Here is a 25,030-nt window from a genome sequence, read left to right as displayed (position 1 = left end):
TTGCAAGGGAGTTCATCCAGGATCTGAATGCCCTTCCAGGGAAGTTTCTGCAAATAGTAATAGTCACTCGTTGCTGAAATGAGCCAAAAATACTCCAGCTGGACACAAGAGCCTTGGGCCTGCAAACCTCTGGATCATCTGGCATCAGGGTAACTGTCCTTGGTGTCTAGGTCCAATGCAGGGGTAGTGGACTCAGACGAACTCTGCCTGAGCAGAGCCAGTGTGAAGGAGCAGGAACAATCTATATTTCTGTTGTGGAGTTTTGACAAGGATTGATTGAGACCACAGATGAGAGCTCAGTAAATACATTACAGTAAGTACTGAAAGAATGTCTATGAAGCAGAGCATATCATCTGTTAGCTGTGAGTGAGCATGTTTGATGAATCTAATTTCAAGTGTTAATTAGAATGGCAAGAAAAGTGTAATAAGACAATTGATAGCAGAATAGCATTAAAGAAAAACAGAAAAGATTATTAGAAAGACCAAATGAAATGCTAAAAGGAGTCTTACAGATCAAGTTAGAATTGCAATCAGTAGAGCTCCGCCAAGACACTCAATCAATTCATCAAGCTGCGGCAAGTTTCACACACTCAGATATCAGTTCCCTGAATTCACATCAAGATCCACAAATTATTTCCTGAGAAAACAAAGAAAATGTTGAAAAACGTCTCATCATGTTAAAGAAAGTGCCCCTGACCCATATCCCATCCTTCCACAAGGTTTCTTGGGAATCTGTTCTTTTGTTTTTGTTTAATCTTGCTTACAATCAAACATTCAAACATTCAAACCAACCAACCAAACGGACAGAGGTGAAAACATAACGTCTTTAGTGGAGGGAATAAAAACAAGGCAGATTTTGGATAAACACTTGGAGGAGCCAAATCTTGCATCGTGACGCACTGTGCTGAGGGTGTCGCTGAAGGCTTTGACTGTTTTGTTGTGACATTGCAAAGTTACAGACATCCTGGTGGCCTGTTTTAAAAGGCACAGTTTCTGGATACAGGCTGTGTATTTCTCCATGGACTGAGCATTTTAATACCTCTACAATATTTAAATATCACTGTGGACCTTCTTTATACTCAGATAAGTCATGGAAATCTTAATCTACAATATCTATAAGGGACCTTTAATGTTAAAATGTGTGCCCCCACTTTTTACCCATTTTGCAAATCCACCCATGAAATTGCTACTAAAAAGAAGCTTCCATAATATGATAACTGTTCAATGTGAAGGTCTATTTTTCAATTTTTGCTAAACTGTGTGTTTATTAGCCTCCTATGGGTTTCTAAAAATTGGGGGAATAGACTTTCCCATTAAATCTGTTCAGTCGTGCCAGGGATATCTCATTTTCTGATCCGGCACATCAGTTTACCGACTGTAGTTTATTCTTTAAATCTAAATAGAGCAAAGGAAGCCTGTCCCATTACTATCGCCCACATCCATTCCCTTTTTGTACTTTTAAGATCATAATGAGAAATATTTGTCCTGGATCCTCCTCCAGTTTGTCATCGCCTCGTTTCTAACCACAGGAAATAATCCAACATGAAAGCTCGCTGCTCAAAGACCTCTTACACCTTGATTTTATTAAAGCCACGCATATAGCTGGTAGTGGTTTCATCAGCATTTCCTATGGTTGCTGTTTTCTGTCCTCATATTCACTTCTTCTTATCATTTTCCTCGACATTCTAGCTGACCTTTCCCCCTGTACACCCATGTTCATTCCCCTAGCATAATTGCTGCTTCTTCTTCTTCTTCTTCTTCTTCTTCCAGTCGAAACTTTTGTCCATTGGTCTGGACTGTGGTCCAAAGCAGCTTTAACGTCTGTTATTTTGCTTCAGACTAAACAAGGCTAGAGGGAAAATCGCCTTAAATGGATAGTTCACCCAAAAATGTGATCCATGCGTGAACGTGTCTCCGGAGGAGGATATCAGAGGACTTTAGGCTAAAAACATGATATAAATGATGCCGTTTCAAGTTGAATTTGAATTCTGGGGCTAACAGACACTTAGATGACACCACAGGAGCAGTATGGAGGCATTTTCTGTTCTTTCTCTGTTGTTTTTATACATTTAAAGAATCGTTCACCATTTACTTCAATTGTATTGGATTTAGCTACAACGCTGTTTACCCCTGAAACTCAAGAAGGGTTTTGTTGACTCAAATCCTTATTAGCTTATTAAGAATAAGAAACATAGCATAACACCAGACTCCAGAATTTTCAACAGAGAGATAATTGTTTTTTGTTTTGAGTTCTAGGTTAATGTGATCACGACAGACCCACAATTCTCATCGTGTCCAAAAATAAACCTGATGTGCTCCAGGAGCTTGTGGCATCACTGTTGGGTGTGGTTACATTTCAGACAGAGATGCAACATTCAGCCACAGGGGGCAGCAAAACTCTGCTCTTCACCCTTAGTGACTCTTTAAGTTGGACTGTATGAGGATTTTTCCTTCTGAGTGTTGTTGAAAATTGTCTGTCACAGGAACACAATCAATAATATAACTGATTTCAGGGTTATGTGTTTGAGATCGACGACCCGCTGTTCCAACAAGTCGACATATGTCAGATTAACACCCAGTGAAGCAGATGGCTTGTGTAAAGTTCAGCTCCAATGTGTCAAAACAAAGCATCAACATTGGGAAATCTTTATAAACAATTAATGACTGCACATTCTCTGGAAACTGGTGTTTGCCTCAGAACTACTCATCAATTTATGCTATTTGGTTTCCTCATATTCTTCTGTCCCAAATCTCCTCCGCGCGGAGTTGACTCTGCCACAGCCTCAGACATTATCGCTGTGTTGAGGTGTGCCTGCATCTCAAGCAGTTTCTTGCTGTTCTTCTCACTCTGGGTTTTCTTCACTCCTTACTGAACTGGGAATGCACCCTGTCTTCCTGCGCGAGCATCAAAACAAAATGTGAAGTCTTTATGCCGTAGCGATGGCAGTGTGAGCTGTAGGCCTTGGGCAGGTTCAGCACACCAGTGATATTTTTTTTTTTAAATATCCAGACAATGCAAAAAGTAGAGCTAGACTATGTAGGGAAGGTGGCGGGTTTAGGGAGGATCAAGCTATTTCCCAATGATAGAGATCAGTGCTGGTTAGCTGCAAATAACAGCACTCACCTCCCCTTCTTTACAATGATACCATTACATCTCCATCACAGACTGAAGAACTCCCCCACTGTAGGTGAAGATTACCCTCAGCTGAATGGACACCATTATGCCTCAACACAATCCACTTTCAATTTCCCTTTATTCTCAGCATGCAACAACATGTTTCTTCCTAATCTTCCTCTACTCACTTTCCTGTCAGAACGCCAAGGTAAACCAAGGACTGAGGGTTTATTTCTGTCCCTCCTCAGGTGCTTGTTTCTGGGAAAAAATAACATTAAAAAAAAAATACAAATTTTTTTAAGGAGTCATTTTTATTCACTTAAATACATTATGCATGTTCTTAGCTCCCTAAATGTAGGACAGAGTGGCAACTGACAACAAAAAAAAAAAAAAGGAAATGAATTGAAGGAAATTGTTCCCTCAGGAGAAAAAGAAATCCATTCTAAATGTAAATAATTGTTAATCGTGTGGTCACAGCGACATGAGTGGTGCCAGTTTCCCCTGATTTGCATTTGTCAGAAGCATATGATCAGGTGGAGTGCCTCCATGCCATCTAATCCAGAGGCAGTCTGGCTTTAAGACATGTGATACAGTCCTTACACTCAGCTCGGCTGTACGGGAACATTTGTTTCTTGGTGCTCGCTGAGGGGGGACTCAGTGAGAGCCGCTGCTCAGAGGCTGCCTCTCACAGGAAGGATGCAGACGGTGAAAGAAGAGATTCCACTACAGTTAATTAAGGAGCACTCCGCACGTGCCTACAGATGCGAGGGGGTAAATGAATTTGGTGTGAATGGGAGGGGTGATATTTCAAAGGTGGAACTGAAAGAGCTGTAAATCTATTTCCTGACTCCGGCTTGACGGTCATTTCTGAATCACTGGACTGTTGCTATCAAAGTGCCGGAGCAGGGGGAGACGGAGTCAGTGGAGTTCCCTCCTCGAGCCAGATTCAGAGTTATTGGATGGGATCAGCATGAGCAGCATTATGGATGGATTTGTGTCTTTCTACTGAGATATTTATTTACTCTTTTTTGGCTTGCTCAGGTAAGATTTATCCTCATTCTTTCTACTCTCGGGCAAAAAATATTTTATTGTTATGATATTAAGCTTTTTGCATGAAACTGGGAAAATATACATTTACTCTGAAAAAAATATCTTGGGTTTTAAATGCAAAATGTGAAAACTGCATGACTAAAGAATTTATGTTTGGATAAGCAAAGTACATTTTTATGATCTCATTTCATGGTGTGATTTGATATTGATTAAATGAAAAATTGCATTTCAATTAAATTGTAAATTGGAGTCTATTGCCACAAACACAATAAACATGTGAAAGGATTTTAAAGTAATGTGCATGAGTAGAATATATATTTCATATATATCAATGCAGAAACCTTAATGGCGTCAATCTATGTGCAGTACAGTTTATTTTACTTCTTAAGGTTGGATTCAAGTTTTTATACAACAGAAAATTATCCAAATCTTATCTTGAAGAAATCAAATCGAAATATATCTACGAATGAATGTTATCAATAGGCTCTGATATGAATTAATAAGGAGATTGATATTGTAATACATGTTTGCTGCAGATAAGACAGTTGTGAAATCATTTCAGGGTTGAAACAATTTGTATTTTCTCCTTCACAGCCACCTCCTCTCCTCTATGACCAGGAGTATTCCTCGTTGTTGTTCTACTTTCTTCTTCCTCTTCTGTTATTCTTTCTTTCTTTATCTAAACAGCATGGTGAAACATTACAGGGCTTTTTGATTCCTCTTACTGCTGTGTCACTGTCACATTATTCTGACAGATACAGAAAAGCCTCGGCAGCCAGCTGCTCGCAAAATCGTATCTTTCTTTAAGTTTGATTTTTGGTTTTGAGGCAGGAGCACAGCTCAGGAGTTGAAGGGAGTCAGCCTGTCAGGGGAAATCTCTGCTGCATGGGAAAAACTCCCCAGGGATCACTCCACATTTGCAGCGATGTGGCTCAGGGACAAGACAGGGCAAACTCGCAAGACGAAACAGGGAGGAAGTCATACTTATATAATCATGTTAATGATAAATTCCGATGACTAACAGATTCCACTGAAGGCATTAAGACCGATTATAGACTGGAGCCTGTCTACGAAATGTTTGTATTTGTGTTTACGCATTGTGCCCCTGAGTCTCTGGGTGTGGGTGGGTTGGGGGGGTACAGCCTGTGGTTCATAGGTTGAGAAGATGATGTGATGTCTCTGCGTTGACTTCACCTTTGCCTGTCTTCAGCAGATGTGTCCTGTCATGTCCTGGCTGCTCTGCCTGGGCCTCTGGGTCAGTGTGACTGCCATCCAGCTGTGTCAGGCCACGTTCTACGACACCATCCAACAGCATCATGGGACGCGGCCTGGACGAACCACCATCCACATGATCGGTGAGTCGTTTCGGTGGCGTCCCTGCTGCTCTGGGTTCTTCACAAAAGCTCTTCCTCTCATTTCCTGCTCCTTGAGTATTGACTGTAGCAAGCTGGCTTTGGTTGCTTCTGTGTTTAGCTTGACAAATGGGGAGCAAATAGCTTCACTGCTTTGCTCTCATTTCCATCTTGATTTTATTAAGTCGTTACACTCAATAATATATTCACAGTTCAGCTTAGACTAACAAGCAATTATTTAGCAAGCACATTGTACAGTGGCTGTTTTTCCATTTAGGTTCGGCCTTGATAGCGAGTGAATATTCTGCACTGAAGATGACACACAAAGACAATAAATGTTTTTGCACTTTCCATCTTGAGCTATTACCGTTGACATTCATGCAACGCTGCCCCCCCCTCAATCTGATCCATGCGATTGGGCTCCCTGTGAAATTGCACTGAATAGAATATGACCGAAACATTGCGGTTTAACTTTTTGTTTTCATCAGGTGGATGTGAGCCACGGTTATGGTAAATAATTATGATCTCAGGATTCAGCAGAGGAGAGGAAGCCGAATGCTGTCAGAACTTCAAAGGGAGAAGTATCTGCGTGAGCGTGCAGGTCCTTGGTGTCTGTTATTTCCTCCATGCGCCACTGCACCTCAAGCCTATCAGCAAGAGGTCTTTTCAATTCTCTCAATATTGTGAGTCAGAAGACTTCCTGTTCCAACACCTTCATTTCATTACTCACGTCTGCAGATGTGTATTGGATGAGGAAAGAAACACACAGAGGGAAGAAAGGGATGAGGACGTTTGCAAATAGGATATCTTCCAGAGAGTCTTCTCATGTCAACAAAAGGGGAAATGGAATTAATATTTCAAATGTGCACGTCTATGGAGAAAACAAGTTCAAAGTGAGAGATTCAAATCCTTCAGGACCGCCTGTTACTGAAAGTGTAAATGCCCTGTCATTCCATTTGCCATCGTATGGCGAGTCCTCAGTCCTGGATAAATGAGATGCCAGTTTTATGAGAGGAGGATGGGAAGCCTGTCTGGATTGATTCTGACACTGGGACATTTGTTCTGTGCGGTGTGTTGTGTGCCTGTTGGATTGGTGGGAGGATTGGGGTTGACGGGTCATGAATTGGTGGCAAGGAGGCCGTTGGTTGCAGACCACTCGGCCAATCATTAAAGGCAGCAAAATACCACAAGTTCACAGTGACTGGTATTACCAGAGGAAATCGAGATTACAGAGGGCGAGAGATCAGTTGTGTCCTTGCCAATAGAAATTTAGATCCAAGGGGGAAGATGTTGTTTGGAAGAAGCACAAGTCAATCACGTGCACTGGCTTTGGGATAAGAGATAGATTGTGATCTGCCTTTCACCACATGCAATTTCTAGATAAATTACATTTCCATGTTACAAAAGTACCTCTGTCATAAAAAGGAACACAAGAAAGAACGATGCCAGGTTTAGCAGCAGCATTGTGTCGCAGGAATAATTTCTTTTGACAACTTATAAGTGACTGCTTCACTTGTGCACTGAAACATTGGCAGTCTTATTGCAAAGACTGTGTCCAAAAGTCCATTAGCTGGATTTCTTTTGATGAGACGTGTATGCTCAGTGGTTTGGACAAAGCGGCCTGCTTTTCACCCTACAGCTCTACTTACAGATTGCTGCCTGCCACTCTATCAGATATGCTCGGAGCTTTTTTCTGCTCTCCCGATGCAGACAGCTTTGCTCTCTGTGCTATGATTCATAAGGTGCTGTATTTATTTGGTGCAAAGAGCGTGAACGATGCACAAAGGAGAGCAGATTGTGTCTGTAGTGCATCTGTAAAGTGCCGGGCAGAGATGTAGCTTCTGGGTTTGTGCATTTGCGCCCCGCCCCTGAACGCATCTGTATGAAACTACACAGAATGATGTTTTTCTTCGTCCAAAACGCTAAAGAAAAAGATACTCATACCTGCAAACAACACTTTTTCAAGAGTAACAATTCTGCTCTTGTATTATATTTGGTACAGAGTGAAATTTAGGCTTCAGAGCAGAAAAAAGTTTTTGCTTTTAATGTGCAGCACAGCAACATTTTCTTTTTCCAGCTGAAGAAACAGTGCCATTGGTGATGCAGTGCATGATGTGGGGGTGTTAGCACAGTGTATGATAAAGAGTATATAGTGGCAGCCCGAGGTGGCCTTGCTCCCTCATGAACTCACTCCCACCAACAGTCGGCTCTGCAGGGTCAAACTGTTCATAACTGAAAGGTCGTCGCATCTCAGCGCTGCAGATTGCGTCTTGTACCTCATCGTTGCTGGAGCAATGTGCAGATCTGGATGAGATACACAGAGAGACCAAAACTGGCGGTGCAGGCACAAGTAACGCTCTTGTAAGTATCCACTGTATATTATAATTTATTCAGACTTAAGTCATAAATACTTTACTCTGATATCCATTTCACAGTCTTCCTCTCTCCCCTCACACTGTAACTACTATGATAGTCCTCTGTAGCAGCTGTAGTCGACCCCCCCGCCTCCCTCCTCAACCTCTTCTTCAACAAGGATGTAATTCCGATGCCGAGCCGCTTTAATGCAGTTTTTCTCGAAATCACATGAAGTAGTAGGCCCATAGTTTCAGCTCTTTCCAATTTGAACCCCCAATCATTTCCCTTCGGTAGCTTTGGTGAGGGGTAGGGGATCAGGACTCCTCCCTCCTCATGCGTGCCAACAAAAGAAACCACTCTCTGGTGAAGCAAACATGAAAAATGGATTTTGGGCTGTCACAAACAAAGGTTGTATCCTCTATGCACTGTTTTAGACAGTGACAATTTAATAGCCTTATATAATGCATCCAGGAGGCACATTATTTTGACATACATCTTCCTCCACCCGTCCCCTAGACTCTCAAACCGTGCTCTCACTAGTGTCATCGCCGCTCCGCCACAGTGCCAATGGGAAGTGGCGTGCAGCCTCGGCTTGAGGCATCTCCACATCTGGTGCTCGGCGAACCCACGTCGTCCTTATGTTGTTGCACATGTCGGTGTCGCTCGAAAGGACCACCGCCCAGTACATTTACTTTGCTCTCATGTCCCATGTTGTTGCAGATGCATCGTATATTACACCAGGAAAACACTTATTCGTGTCATCTCCTTTATTGGCCCTGAAAGGAAAATATATTCTTAAGTAAAATGAATCTCACGACAATCAGTGCCTTAATTATTACTGTATGCTCTCAGCTACAAATAGGTTTTACATATCTTAGTATTTCCCATTTATTTCCTCTTTCAGGTTATGAATTATTCATAAGTGAGGGCTCCTCTAAGCTTGTGGATATTTGTTTAAACAGCATGTTTAATTGAAGTCTTTCAGCCAATTCTGTACAGGGGCTATGGTTTGTGATCACAACGCTTATATGCAAAATGAATTTCTGTGGCCCACAGCTTAATTAATTAGCCAGCTTTCTCCCTCTCATGACTACACCAGCTGTTTCTTGTCTTAGCCCCAATCCCCAAGCATTAATAACAGGTTTTTAAAGGCCTGCAAAGTTCATGGTTGATTCATATCTCAGTGATCGTAACGGAAAAATTCTAAGCTGAATCTCTTGTCATTTATTTTCACCCTGTGCACTGGATTTTCAGAGATTTGCCACTTGTCTGACACAGAACTGTAAAATAGAATAACACTGTTTGTATGCCAAAAATATAGTTTTGATTAAAAATACCTCCCCCATCATTTGTAGGTAGCACAATGTTTTTCAGATCATATTGATGTGTTTCAATGGCGGTTATTATTTCCAGTGTTCATGTACATATTCTACAAAACACAAATTAGTCACTGCAGTGCTCATAAATCAGTCTGCCGTGCTCATCGCTGGCAGCAGTCTGCCACTCTGCTGGCGAGCTCGTGACCTCTGAGCGTTGTTTTGTCAAAACCGTGCTCCAATTCTGCGTCTGGAATATCTGGCTGATCATTTCACACACAAAAGAAAGAATATATTCCTCATCATCCGTTGCTTCAGGCGTTTCTTCTTGTTTATATTTACTGTCATCAAGCCCCCCCCTCCATTTTCAAAGAAGTGCCGGATTCTTGTCTCCGCTGCGCTGTCGTGTTTCTTTGACAGTAGGCTCATGTAAAGAAAAGTACATCCCTGCTTCGGTGTTAATTCATAGCATCAGAACAAACAAGGAAACAAAACAAAAGCAACTGTCTTATAGCAAATTTGAGCTGCTGCGGAACGGAAACAGGCATTACCTCAGCCAGGGAGGTCATGTTGTCGCCCGTCAGTTTATTTATTTGTTGCTTAGTTGGTTTGTTTGTTTGTCAGCAGGATTACACAAAAACTAACGAATGGATTTACACGAAACTTGAAAGATGACAGAAGACAGATGACATTGAATTTTGGCACAAATAAGAGGATCCCGGATTTACTTTCTTTAACTTTGCGAATTAGGATGGTTTTTTTACATTCTCGCTATTGTCCCAGGGAATATTGATGAAACATCCAGATCCAAATTAAAAACTTGGATCCAGTGGATTTAAATCGGGCTAAAAACCTGTAACTACCACCATGTAGCTGAGATAATGAGAATCAACAGATTATATCTGCAATGGTTTAAACTCTATGAACAAACAAATGTAGTGCAGAATTGAAAGTTGGGTCTTGGCTGAGGTTTGTGCTCCAGTGCCAGTGTAGTTTTCTAAGTGCACTACACCAAACTGTAGCAGCTCGACACCGTTACTGCCTGAAAAGTACATTTACCTTAGAGCATCGCTGCAATGAAATGCAGCCGGCGAAATCTGAGAACAAGCAGAGGACGTTTAGCCCCAGAGCGACGTTATTAGTCGATCATTTCAGAACACTTTGTTGGCTGTACACAGCTGCACGTCCTCCTGGGGTCATTAGTGAGATTCCCAGACCTTTGTGTCAGTCATTAGTTAGCAGCAGCTCTCTTAATTTGCTGTTGTGACAGCTGTCATAGCTGAGGGATAGTTGACTCTGAAACCCTGATAAAAGGCTTCACTTTGCTTTAATCCAGAAATAGTCTGAAACAAAGCTCGGCTCTGTAGTTACTTCTCATTTTGTTGTGAGCAAACAGATTTTATTTCTCCTCAAATCAAAGTGTTCCCGGAAAGTTATCGACTCTGATGAACGTTTATCTGTGGCCTCGGAACAGAGTTAACGGATAACATGCATTTTTCATTCTAATTAATGTGTAATGATGATGTTCGGTGTAATTAGTATTAAACTTTCATTACTGGGAGTTGTGCAGCTAGGGGGTGGGTTCCACGTCTGTAGTGGAGGTCCAGACCTGATTCTAGGCAACGATAAACTTTACTGTACCAAAGGTTACACTGGATGTTCTGTGTAATAAACAAATGCCTGTAAATATTCTCGTGACAGTAAACAGGTGATATTTGTACTTTCAAGTACCAAACAGCCAGGGACAGGTTTATCATTCTTAGCAGTTGTTTTGTTTCGTTAATATTATTTCTCTCCTCTTTCTTTTAATCAATTCAAATTGTTTGTCCTTGTGGACATTCTGTCTTTGTTTGTGATATGATTTGTGTCTCTTTGATTATTTTACATCGTGTTTTGCTGCTCGTCATCTCATCGAGCATCTTGGTTTGGGTCTCACTTTGTGTCCCATTTGTGTGTCTCTGTGGTCTCGGTTTGTTATCTTTGTGTCTCTGTAGTCTTTGTGAAAATTGAGTGGCTTCTCTTTGTGGTCACTCCATGTTTCATCGGTTGATTTGTCTACTGTGCTGGTTTCGTGTGGCTTGTGCTGGTTTTGCATTTCTTTTGAGTCATTTGCGTGAGGCGTCTATTTTTTTAATCACACTTTGTGTCACTCTTGTGTCACTGTCATCTCTTTCTGTCTCTTTCAAGTAGTTTTTTGTCTCTTTGGGTTTTTCTCACATCTGTTTTTAGTCGTCCGAGTGACTTTCCAACCAGAAATGTTAGACTCCTCCTGACTCTTCGCACATACTCCTCCTGGATTAGTCTCCTGTTAAAAACTTTACACAGACAGCAATGTTCTGATTACCTAAACCTGTATTAGGTCATAGCCCAAACAATCAATAATCAAATCAAGATTATACTACTACACATTATTATATAGACGTGTATACATCTTATCAGCAGTATTACAGACTATTTCTCACAGAAATCTGCAACGTTGGCATGTGTGGCCGTTACAGGAACATATGAATGGAATATTCATTTAGAAACTAATTTAAACATAATCATGAAAATGTCATAGTCAGAATATGGATAAAAGTAGCTTTGTTTTTCAGAATCAGAATCTGTTTGTGGACACATACTAGGAATTTGACTCTGGTGTTAATTGCACTCAGTGTACTCAAACAAATGGACATGCAGTAAAAAACAGACAACAAAATAAGCCAACAAAACATCATTTATGTGCAAATAGAAGAGGACAATAGTGCAAAGATGCTCAAACCGATATGGATTATTAAAATCTATATCCATGAGGTAGGTACATATGACAGTAGTGCATTTGTATAATATAGAGTATATACAGTCCACTTAGATTAATATTGTCAGAAGGTAGGTACATGATTTGAGGAAGAGAGGAATGAGTGATAAATAAGTGGATGATTCATGTTACAGGTAAATTGTTCCTGACCTGTGTGACCGGTTATTGTCCTTGTAAACGCTGTTGTTACTGTGAGGAAATGGCGCGTGGCCATAACTGGATTCTCTGGTTTGCCACATTAGGAGTCAAACATAAGACCAATCATGTTTGATGGCTTTGTAAAGCAGCATTGGATTATGGGAAGTGTCGTCTTGACTATGGATTATCCATCAACATCCTCGTGGTTTGCCCCAGGAAGTTAGATGAGCAAAATGTCCTGTTACCTTGAATTCAATTGTGGATTTCTCACATTGTCGAAAAACATATTGGAATCTGGTAAATTAATAAATGGTTGTGTTTAGATATTGTAATGAATTATTGTTACATGTTGTATTTTTGACCTCAGACTGTTATAACACAATGACTCCACTTCAAATGTGTCTGTTGCTCAATAACGTGACAAATGATCAAACCATCTCTGCACTTCACATTAATTACTGATTAATTCCCACTGGTTGTGTGTTGCGTCACGTGTGAGAACTATTCCACAAACAAACAAACAAAACAAAAATCTACTGGTGAGTTAATGACAGCTTGTGTCCCCACAGCTTGTAAATATTATGTCAGGGAGTTCAGACCTTTTTGTCTCGCGTGTGCAGAGAATTGTTCCAGCAAATGTGCTCCCTGCCAAGGTAAGAGGCAAACCCCCGCTGCCAAGTGTCCCTGTTAACCTGCGTTATATGGAGGTGTAGAGATGAAGCAAGTTTGTCACAGGCTGTTTTCCTCCGCTCTGGCTTTTTCTTTCTTTGTGAAGGGTTTTCAAGGTGTGGCTGCCCTCGGGCTCTGCCTGCTCTTTAGACGACGAACAGGGTTTTTGTCACTTCACTTCTGGCTATTTGAGGCGGAATTTAGATGTGATTTTTGTTTTTTTGTAACCTGGTTTGTTAGACACAAAGTTTATTAAAATCTACTTAGAATTGGAGCTCCAGATTCAGGAGCTATTTAATGTGACTAACACCCCGTCGTCCCCAAACGGCACCAGTGTGGAGGGAAAAACTACTTCCATTAATTCATCCTCCCGCTGAAAATGGGACCTCATTTCCTCAATTTTTATTTTCTCAATGAAAGAAATACGTCTCACAGAGTGGGAATTATGCTTGAGAGATCATTTCATATGGCTTTGCCTTTGTGGGAGCCTATTTTAAATGCCTGGCAAGAATATGAAATTCATTATCATTACTTAGACCTCATTAAACTGAAAAGAAGCATCTCAACTTACTAATTGGTTCCAAGGGGGAGGGTAGTATGAGAAATAAGCAAAGTAATTAATATTGGGTTTATCAGCTTCCATTGCAGATTTTTTTCCCCCGTCCCTAATATCTCCTTGGTGTGCTATAAGTCTTCTGGCATATTTACACTACAGATCCAATTATCTTTCCTGGAGAGACTGGAGGAGTTTGCCATGTGTGAGAGTGAGGGACAAAAGTAAGAAAGTAGATTTTTAACAAATATGAGGAACATGACTGTGAAGAAGAAATTAAATGACAAAAAAAAAGAAAGTCATTCTGTTTTTTTTAAGGGTTTCTATCATGATCTTCCAACTGTATCTTCTCCATTTGACAGGATTTACGAGTCAAAGGGTAAAATAAACATACAATAAGAAATAGATCATGTCGTGTAGGTGCACTCTACAGCAGCACATGTTCTCTTCCTTCCTTAATTTGCAGAGGTATATGATTAAAATCTGCTTTTAAGTGTTGCACTGAATGAGAACCATTCTCTGAATCCCCCCCCCCCCCCCCCCCCCCCCCCTCCCCACTATCAGCTTGGAGGTCATGAATAATCGCAGCTGCCGAAACCTTCAGAGCACATGTCATGCAGCATGAAAGGTCATTTAGCCCTTGTATTATGCATTATTACACAGTTTACATGTTGCAGGCGCATTGTCTGGCCGGCAGTGAGAGGCGAGCAGCTGTTCTCTAAAGGCTCTTCGGCCCGCCTCTATGTCTGCCTCCTCTTTTCTTCTCGCTGAATGAAACACTTTCATCAGAGCAGGCCATCTAGAAAGGAAAAAAAAAAAAAACATGTGAAATTCCAGTTCTGGACATTTGCCACTCGGGGGGGGGGGGGGGGGGGGGGGGGGCTCGATAGAAGGACAGGGAACAGCTTGACATTTAAAAAATGAAAGACGTTGAAGAGACACAAGATATATTTTCACATTGTTATTTTTCTGTGGGGCCATTTACCCCAAATCTCAGAAGTGAACATGTGTGGGAGCAGAGGATAATGTGCCTTTGTTTATTTGTGCTTAATGGACATGAAAGCCGCCGAGTGATTGCTGCTGTACAGTACGTCTGTGTCGTGCTGAACGAGTCACACAGCTGCATTATTAAAAAAACAAAAAACAAACCTAAATAACTATGGGCTTTTTTCATGCGCGTCGAGAGTCAGAATAGCATTTAATTTCCCCTTCATGTGGACCAGGGTGGCAGTGTCCCGAGCCTGTGATGAGGTGTCAACACACGCGACAGGCTTTGAGGCTCACATGCAAATGAAAGAGCCATCCGCTGCTACTCGCTGCTTCCTCTGTTCCATGCAGTTCTCATGCATCTTGAAACAACACCAGCTCGACTCTGTGAGCGTTCCTTTTTTGCATTTCAATAAAGTATCACCCATATTTGGCCCACTGCACAGGATGGGCCTCTTTGTGTGACATGCTGTCAAAGCTGCCAGCCATATTTCATGAATTTCTATGCTTGTATTTGTCATGGACGGTGCTTTTTTTTTTCCACAGTGGCAATTGGTAGTTTTCTTCGCTCGTAAATTGCTTTGATTTCTCTCTCTGGCAAGCATATGCACTCTCTCTCACTTGTGAGGCACACTCACATGCGTCAAAAGAGAAATCAGGAAAGAGAAATAAAACATCAAAGCATGGTGACACCTTTAATAGGTGTAGTTTCTCAAACTCTCAAGTTTATTCACTCTTGTTTTCAACAACACGGTGTTTGCAGCATTCTCTCCACCCCAGAAACAAATTTGTCTCACAGTTTTTCAAGCAACATATTACTAATTTTCACCTCAGCGTTTACATCTGGAAGAACAACATTACTACAGGGATGTTAGCTGTTTGCACAGAAGGCAGAGGAATAAAAACTTGTCACTCAATTTGACACCACACAGTCACATTTTTGTGCCTCTCACTGTCTCCCATCTGCATTAATTTGACATTCTCTAATCTGGCGCTCCTATTTCTGAAGTGCTGTAGCCTGCTGGCTTGGACGTCTGCAAAAGCCTGCACAGAGAGGGAGTGGAGCCCATTATGGGTCACCTTGGATGCATTTTCCATTAAAAGGTGACAGGCCTGCTGCTCTAAAACATGGACTGCTGTGGTTCGGAGATCAGGACCTGCTGTCTCTTGTAAATGACTTTTAAACAACAAGATAATTAACAACAGGTGATGGGGCGCTCTGTGTTTTTAGGGAGTCGTTCAGATGTCTCAAGACGGCTCGTAAAATGCGTGCGCGCGTGCGTTCAGTTCAGGGTGTAGACATAATGCCACTGGCTGCCAGTCACTGGAATCCAAAGGTCTGAGAGAAACACGGTTTCCTGATGATTTCAGTCCCTCTGGCTTTCTGTTTGGTTTGTGTATGAAGTGTAACAGAGTAGTATTTGTCATGTCCACACTGTGTCCAACATCTGGAACAGATGGTAAAGGAGCGTTGCCATTCAGATGGTACACTATCTCCAGAGACAGCCGCACAGTCTGGGCTCATTAAAGTAGACGTCGAGTCATTGCTTCACTTATTGCATGGTGACATTTCTATTGAGATGGACTGACCATTTTCCTCTGCGCCATGTCGGTTTCGTCACATCTGAAGAACCATTTACCGGTCCCTTGTGAACTCCCGCTCACAGTTGCCGGGGCAGGCAGAACCGCAGATCCACAGAAAGTCAGAATCGGCGCTACACGTTCATGTCATGCATGATTTGACAGCATTTGCCGTCACCCAGGCGTGCTGTCCATAACTCATCGGATTTTGATGCAGTGTTGCTGGCTTCCAGCGTGACTCACTGTGCCGGAGTCCGTCGCACTCCATCCAGCAGCTGAGACACTGCTGATGCCAGGTGTCGTCATTTGTGTGGATAAGAGCTCTACAGCTAAGTGTTCTGGGGTAAAAAGAATCAATGTGGTGAACCTGAACAAAGTAAGATCCCTCTGTGAGGAGTTGCGTAAAAGTGCCGCAGGCTTTCTTAGCTGTCACAAACGTTTTTTATTCTAACTGCTCAATTTATTTTTACAGTATCTGTGAACGCTGTTACATCTATTTATGCAGACAAAGAGGATGTTAGTCACTTTATGACAGAGGGAAGAATAATAATTATTCAAGATTGTGTCCAGATCTCATCATAAATGGGCGTTTACTAGATATGATCATACGTGTTGTGGTTAAATGAAGGACGTCAATTGTTAAATAAAAATGAGAGGATTCAGTTAAAGAAACAGACTCGATAAGAGGATTTTGCGTTTTGAGTACAAACTGTTACATTTACTACGTCAAAGGAAGAGTGTGAAGTAGCAAACAAGAGAAAGACTCAAGTGAAGTACAAGTACCTCATTGATTTACAAATGAAATTCATTTTACCCATCATAAGCGTTTCTGCTCAGTCTGTAAAAACAGCTGCATAAAGTATGTGTTGCAAACTGGAGCTGGAGGTACGAGCTTTGCTATTATGAGTACAGGGCATCTAATGTTTGTGCTTGTTGAACCTATGGATCAAGTTAAAGTCAATGTACTTTATCACTTTTCCACCATTGTGTAGGGGCCCGTCTGTTTGAGAACTAGCTGTTTGCTTGTCCTGTGGTGATGCTGGTTGCAGCTCTCTGCAGGATCCTGAAGCCACCGCTGCTGCACAAAGAGCTGTGGTGATCGACCTGTTTATTCAATCTTTATTTATATTGAGCATATCGTGTCCCAATCAAAAGACCAAACACCAAACACTGCACTTCCTTGGGCCCTTAACAATACACACGTTAAATGCAAAGCTGAGATATGAAGTTCCACAGATAGAGACCTTTGCAATTATTTGTTTGCATATACAAAAATATAGTTATTTATGTTTTTTTGGAACTATTTCTTTGTTCTCTTATAATGAAAGTTGGAGGGTGGCACAGATATCAAATTAAAAATAATGGGATGTGGCATCTGTAGCTATAGAATTAGTCAAGGCCGAGGACAATTTCAGGTGAGGCTGAGGCTGGAGAAATTTGGACCTTGGACAGCAGCACTAAATACAGCAGATGTTCATTGTTCTCATAGATAATTTTATATTTTTTCCAAACCCAGAGCAGAGTAACAAAAGAAATCTCGGTACGGTGAAATAAATCAACACACAACCGAAGCGACCGTCCCAGAAAACAGGACGCATAGCCACCGTTTCATTCAGCAAGGACTTGTGGCTTATTCAGCTCTTTCCGGCCGAAAAGTGAAGCTTTGGCTCCGGCGCAGGTTGTGGGCGGTCATCTGGTTTCCAGCCTCGGAGTAATGAAGAAGCAGGCACACGGAGCAGGAACACGTAAACAGGGCAGTTCCAGCTGAGACCCTCTGATTCTGTGTGACCTCTGAACCGATGAATGACAATTTCTGTGTGACCCTTGTTCCCTGTCAGTCAAAATGCCAAACACACACACACACACACACACACACACACACACACACACACACACACACACACACACACACACACACACACAAACCTTGAAGATATGTGTTATTTGTGAGAATGACTTTGTTCATAGTCACTGATAATGGGGAGAAAATGGAAATACAGAAAACAATTATACCCTTGCTTGGCTCCAGCCCTCACCTGATGAGAGCGTTCATCTCCCGCCATGTTATCCTTCGTCGACTTCTGAAATATTTATAATGCAACAAATGGATTTTGGAGCGTGCGGCGTGTTGTAGTCACGGGATGAAACCATGGGTGAACTTGAAGAACGCTCGTCAGCGCCGCAGAGCTTTCGCCTAAAGGTGCCCAATACACCTGCCAGCTGGAAATACTTTGAGGATTTGCATTTGCATTTGTTTTTTAATGTATTCTTTGGAGGTGATGATTTCCAAATATAGAGTATCCTGATTCTTTGCTCTGTTTGAGAGCAACAAGCAGTACAAGTTAATTCTGTTGAGTAGTGTGTTTTTAATAGATCAAAGAGGAAATCTGGGGCTGTCTTATGCAATTACGGGGATGCATTAAGAAGAACAAACCCCTCTGGGCTGTTGTTTTCAAATGATGCCCCACTGCTTCCACTGGTACATCGCGATTAACGTTGTGCAGACATGCCCTTTTGTTGAGTGCATCAGACAGCAGCCGACTTTTTTCCAGACCAGCTACGAGATCAGGATGTTTTTCACTTATACATGTCAACCCCGAGAACAGACATGGCAGGAAGCGGGGAAAAGAGCAGCTCTCTAAATTCTAACTTTCCTTATAATTAGCGTTTGACTATTAAAATGACATCTTTTAACAATAAATGACATTAAAATGTCTGGGTTTTATATCTATTTATATATATATATATATATATATATATATATATATATATATCCAAACTGTTTCCAACAATGTTCAAACCCAGAATTTATTTTATTTTTTATTTTATTTAAGATAACAGGACTTTACCCGCAGCTTTGACCGTCTCTGCTGTGACGTCTGGGGAAAACAACGAATATGACGAAGGAGAAACAACAGTTAGCCTGTCGGCTTTTCTTTCCTTCACTGTTTGTATCAGTCGCTCTTAACGGATCAGGATTGTTTTTTGTGTCCCAGTAAAAACCGCAATTGCACAGGGGAACCAAGCAACCCAAGAAGATTATGGGGAAAGAAATGGTGGTGAGACATCAACTCCCATGATTCTTCGCTGCTTCCCAACGTCATCAAACTATGTTTTTGTTATTGTTTTGATTAAGTGACCCCCTAGTGGCTGAAGATTACATTGAAGATGACATCATTCATCCATATTAATTAAACTCGTCATCACAAGCAGATGCTGAACACACTCTGTATTTCCACTCCGAAGAAACACATGAAGAATTGTCAAGTTCAGTAAATTCTTAGTCTTCTCTCTGAGGTTTTATGCACATAAGAGAAGCTGATGATCGTTTTTTAACTCAGTGCAGTTGAAGCAAAAGATTCAAGTGTGAGGCGGGCGCGGTGATTCACTTCCATCCAGCGGGTCAAGTGGGGCTGTGAGTTGGTTAATCCCCACAGGAGCTCACATGATGGTTCAATTATATCTGGAAACTGACACGTTACTTTCTGTCTTCTGTCTGAGTTTAAGCTACTTTATGGCTTATAGTTTGAACAAATACAGTATTTTACAAAATGCAGCTGCCTGTACAACGCTAAAACCGGCTTCTCCGAAAAGTTGCTGCGTCCTTACTGTTGTAATCCCAAAAGACCTGTTCACATTTGCAAATCAAAGAGAGATCAAACTTTATTTAAGCCCAACTCATCCAGCGTTCATGAAACACTTCCAGCCCAAAAGGTTGTAATTAACTTTAATATAGTTGTACAGTGATTATTAAATGATTTTTAAAAAGCCTTTTAGAGCTGCAACAATTCGTAGATTAGGTGATTAGTGGAGCAACAGGAAATTAATTAGCAATTGTTTTTATAAGCACTTAATCAGTTTAGTAGTTGAGAGAATAATACATTTATTTCTAGTAATAATTCAAAACATGGACTATTGGCTGAATAAATCAAGTTATCTGAACACTGGACACAATCTCATGAGCAACTGAAATTAGCATTTTTCCAATAATAATTAATTAATTTATCTAGTAATCAGTCTATTAGAGGAAAGGGGAGTGAAAAGAAATCTCTTAACTGTCAAAGGTGATTTATTCTAACTGATATAAAACTCAGAGAAGCAGCAAACACCCACATTTAAGAAACTGCAACCAGCAAATATTTGTTGGTGCATAGAAGTAAAATGATGAATGAATTACCAAAAGTTATTTTCTGTTGACCAACTAATCAATTAATTAATTGCTTAAGCTCAACACATCATTATCTATGACAATAACTGTGAAATAATATGTATTCAGTAATTAATCTTCTGTTTGTATAGCAGCTTAATGAGTTGACTTTGATACTGTATGTTATTTATTGTTGTAATGCGGTGATGTTAAATTAAAGGTTGATGTTTTACATTGTTTGAATGATAATTTCTTGAACTGTGGTGATTGGATGTTGTTTACCACACCAGGTTTTCTCTCAACACAACGTGCACGGCTGCGCTTTTTGCATCTAAGAAACTGCTGTGCATGAGGAGGGCCTCAAAATCCAAAATATTCAAATGCGGTTAAAGTGATATATGCAAATCTAGCCATGACACATTTCACAAACCCACAGCTCATTGTCAAACATTACTTCGGATCACTTTGCTTGCAATATACCAGATCTCCCCCCTCCCCCCACTCTCTCTCTCTCCCTCTTAGCTCTTTCTCTCTTCAACCTCCTTGATCTTGTGTCATGCTGACGGGTGTAATTGTCAGACGGTCCTTTGCTGCTCAGCCCTCACATGTGGAGAGTCTGAGCACAGTGGGTGGGAGAGGCCAGCGGTCGAGGTGGGTCGAGTCCAGTCCGGTCCCCTCGTCCTTCAGGGCACAGCCAGCAGTTTGGTGATAATTGCGTGGTGGAGCCAGTGTTCATATTCATGATAACCCTGAAGCAGGCCTCTCCTCCTGCTAATAGACGTCTCTTTTTCTCCTCTGCTCTCACACGTCTCTTCATCATCATTTATCATTCAACAAGCTGCAGGGGGCTCGTCTGCAGAGTAAAAGCACACAGATAATTATTCTTGTTTACAGCAGACCTGTGAGATAGTTTTCAAAAGAATCATGGGCAGAAATATTACATGATGGTGAGTGGTGAAAGTATTGAGATGTTTTCAGTATCGGTACAACAATGGAAAACATATCTTTAATTGAAAAGTCACCCAAATGTACTCGAGGCAAGCAAAAGTATGACTGATATATTATGACTCTTGATTGACGACACTGTGTACAGTACAATTTACAAATATACAATTTGTAAACAGCATATTACTTTTGTAGCTGCTTCAACTAGGAGCTAGTTTTAGTTTTCACTATCAAACTTTGTTTAGTTTGATAGTCTTTGCCTTTTTGTGACATATTAGATGATTTAAGCAGTAATGACAACTCACTTACATGTGAAACTGGACAAGTTTTATTTCTTGCTCAGTCACAAAAAACAGCGGAAAAACCATTTGTCAGAAATCATCTTTAATTGTCCTGTTCTGTCCGACCAGCAATCGTAGCAAGAACGGTACACGGGAGATCGCATAGCTCTGCCAAGGCTAACTCACCTATCTCACCATGTTGAAGAAAAGTTCCTGGATCCAAACATGTATCTGGATCCACTCCATAGATGAGTTAAAAACTTCTTCAGGTCATGCCACACAGTGTTTACCATGCTTCTGCAGAAATTGCACGTGTTACCCTTATATACCTTCATATAGATACCAATATTATACATAAAACAAAGATATAATTAATTATTATATTCTATTTTATCCAATTCCATATCTTTGGCATGCCATTTGAACCTGGGTCCTGAGAAAAACTACATTGTAATTGCAGAGATATGCTCTATTATTCTATTCTATATTGTAGGCACGTCATTTTAACCTGGGGCTTGAGAAAAGGGTAAGAGGTTGAGTGCAGTATCTCAGTAAATGTGATTATTTTGGCCCCGGCAATGATAACAGTCTGTGTTAATCCACAAATGTCCACAAAATGATTTGCTCAGAAAGCAAAGTGTTACTGTGTATGACCCCTGAGATGTTGACTTAATGTAGTGTGTTGTGTGTGTGTGTGTGTGTGTGTGTGTGTGTGTGTGTGTGTGTGTGTGTGTGTGTGTGTGTGTGTGTGTTTCTGTTCTTATCAGAGGGGGGCACATGTGAAGTAATTGCTGCTCACAGATGCTGTAATAAGAATCGTATCGAGGAACGGTCACAGACGGTCAAGTGTTCCTGTCTGCCAGGGAAGGTGGCTGGAACCACCAGGAACAGACCTTCATGTGTTGACGGTGAGTAAAAAAAACAGATAAAGGACGTTTTCCTACGATGCTGTCATGAGTTTGCAGGAGGAAAAACATTTATTTTCGATGTGCTTGCCTTGCAGGAAAAGAACGATTTCCATTTTTGTATTTAATTCAGCTGAACATGTACTGTATTGTTCAGAAAAATAAAAAATCCTCCCAGACGAGTCTTTTGTAAAGATACAGAGATTTGTTAAAATAACAGGCACCCGTGCAATTCCTCGTCCCAGATAAGATTAACAGCACCTGGGATAATGTCACATCCAAATTCTGTTGCTGACAGACAGCGGAAGGTATCTGCAGGGGAAAGCTTTACTCCAGCAGCAGCACACAGCCAAACACAACTACTGAATGAGACACACCTCAGGGAAGAGGGAAAAAATAAAGAATAGCATAAGGCAAAGAGAGTGCAGAATAAAATGGCTGCTGATTACTTAGGAGCCTTGTTGCTATTCCATGATGGGTTTGTGCTTTGACAAAAGTCTGAAACACAGGTTCAGTCCCTTGTAAGAAAAGGATTGGGTGCTCGGGTCTCACGCATCAATGTGTGGTTTTTGTAAAACCTCTCACCTCCAGCTTTTATCTTAAATCCTTTTGCAAATATTACTGCAATCTCCGAGCGGGCGGAGGGAATTTGAGGTCTCTCAGTGTCAGCTCTGACAGATTCTTTTCCGCTATCACACATTACAAACAATTCGCTGTCTACTTACCCTGTAGTTAAGGCAATTTTCTCTCCGGTTGGCAGAAATGTGGCATACATTAAAGTCAAGTCACAGTCACACTTACTGATCCACTCAGTTAATTGAAAGCCTCGGCTCCAACCTCTGCATTCTACAATATATACTGCCCTTAATAAAGAAACAGCTTGGTAATAAGAAACATTTTTATCTGAAACATGTACATGTGACACACGGAGCCTAGTTATTTACTGCCACCTCTGACATAATGTGTTTTATTGCATGCGTAGACACCTGCACCTAATGGCCATCGGTCTGTGGACTGCTGGGCCGTGCTATCTGGCTCCGCACCCCGTCAGGGCGAAGGGTACCAGCATCACCATTTCTCTTGTCTTTGTTGCCTGTAGCATCCATAGTAATTGGGAAGTGGTGGTGTGAGATGGAGCCTTGCCTGGAGGGGGAGGAATGCAAGACGCTCCCTGACAACTCGGGCTGGATGTGCTACGCCGGCAACAAGATCAAAACCACGAGGGTAAGATAACCTCTCTTGACCGCGGGAAACGAGGCGCCGCAGTCGAACAGTGGGGGTAGAGATGTACAGCAGCGCTGTGACACGAGCCGCGGCATCAACAAAACAGCATATTTATAGAGATTGAATTTCACCGCAAATTGACTCGTTAACGACGCCCTCTAACCCCTCGATTTCCTGCTTCCCTTTTCTTGTCAGAACACTCAGCCATACACAACATCAACTTATTAACACGTTGTGGAGAGAGGATGCAGGGAAATGCCTCTGGTGCAAGAGTTAATTTGCAGGTCAGCCTCTTCATTTATACTGGAACGCTGGTCTGCTTGTTAATTTCGCTCAACTGGCTTAATGACTAAGTTTTTTAAAGGGCAAAACACATGATTTACACTAATTTCTGTGATATTTACTTTCCTCTAAACGCAAATCTCCTTTTTCGTTTCAGGACCAATTACCACGAAGACAATGAACTTATTGTTGCTTTGAGAAATGTGAACACTTCTCAGATTCAAGTGTAAAAAAAAGATGTAGAATGCATCGAGCACATCGTTCTCCAGGCTTCTGAAAATACTGACGCTCCAAGCCGCCTGCGGGGAACTTCATCATAACCTTGTAATGAGTTTAGTTTCATCATTTCTTTCTAACTGTGAGATGGAACACGAATGTCTGCATTTGGATTTATGTCTGGACGGCAGCTGACGTCCCCCCTCACACATTACGTGAGACAGATGGGAAGCGACAAACAGAAGAGGAATTCGTGGTGGACACGGGGACAAGAAGGAAGGAGAAGACGGAACAGTGGTTGACAGCCCTCAGGATTTCCTTTCTTTCTTTTTTTTAATTCTAAGAGGAAAAATATTGTACATACATTGTTTGTCATTTCTCGTGTACATAACAACTCTATTTGTGGTGGTGGTGAATTATCGATCATTCAATTCCCGAATGCATTGTTGATCGTTCCTCTTCTTACCCACAAGAACACAACGCAGCCGAACTTTTGAGTTCTCGGGCGTGACGTGAAGACAAAACAGATGCATTGTGGGAGAGGTATTTTACAAATTAAAGCTTGTGTGTCTTGATACTGTACATTTTGCCACTTGTTTGTATGGTACTAGTTTGCCTTTGGTCACCTCTTTAATGACTCCTGTCGGTCATTAACATGTCAGCTAACCTGAGACGGATTAAATCACCAAAAATGTGAAACCAGTTGGTTGTTTTTCGATACTTGAAATGCCTTATGTCAGATCATTCACGTGACAATTGTACATATGAAGCCATTGATTGATATGTGCCGAAATTTCATTAAAGTCATCGTTCCTGTAACTAATGTGACTGCAGCTGTACCGTTACCGTCACGCGTGTCATGTATCAGCATCACAGATCTTTACCCTAAAGTAACCGAGGCACTTCTTCAAAGCAAAGATTTTGGCACATACGATCATGTGCTTTCTCCCTGAAAGTTAGATTTGGAAATAGATGGAGCTAGACGACAGTTATCTGAGCTTCTTACGTGGCTCTAAAGAAAGTTAACAAAACCTTAAAAAGCTAATCAACATGTTATATCCACCGACTGTGTACTGAGATCGACACATTTTTTCTAACTCAAGTTGTGGGCTTGCAG

The 25,030-nt window shown here is 41.3% G+C and overlaps 1 protein-coding gene across 3 annotated transcripts; it reads left to right on the top strand.

Moving 5' to 3' along the window:
- The first annotated feature begins 3,697 nt into the window (after positions 1–3,697).
- LOC109635102 (chemokine-like protein TAFA-1) lies at positions 3,698–24,732 on the top strand. 3 transcript variants are annotated; one of them, XR_011243287.1, is made up of 6 exons: positions 3,698–4,156; positions 5,376–5,520; positions 22,054–22,194; positions 23,291–23,415; positions 23,611–23,699; positions 23,855–24,732. XR_011243287.1 is itself a non-coding variant. In XM_020096032.2 (5 exons), exons 2-5 carry the CDS (start codon positions 5,379–5,381, stop codon positions 23,876–23,878), a joined length of 432 nt encoding a protein of 143 aa, XP_019951591.1. In that variant the 5' UTR covers positions 3,701–4,156; the 3' UTR covers positions 23,879–24,732. The 3 variants fall into 3 exon arrangements, 1 of the variants encoding a protein (XP_019951591.1); XR_002203114.2 differs by having other exon boundaries at positions 3,707–4,156; positions 5,379–5,520; XM_020096032.2 differs by lacking the exon at positions 23,611–23,699 and having other exon boundaries at positions 3,701–4,156; positions 5,379–5,520.
- Positions 24,733–25,030: the final 298 nt, after the last annotated feature.

Source organism: Paralichthys olivaceus, chromosome 6 (assembly GCF_024713975.1).
Source record: "Paralichthys olivaceus isolate ysfri-2021 chromosome 6, ASM2471397v2, whole genome shotgun sequence".
Taxonomy (NCBI): domain Eukaryota; kingdom Metazoa; phylum Chordata; class Actinopteri; order Pleuronectiformes; family Paralichthyidae; genus Paralichthys; species Paralichthys olivaceus.
This window is presented reverse-complemented; position numbering and strand designations above follow the sequence as displayed.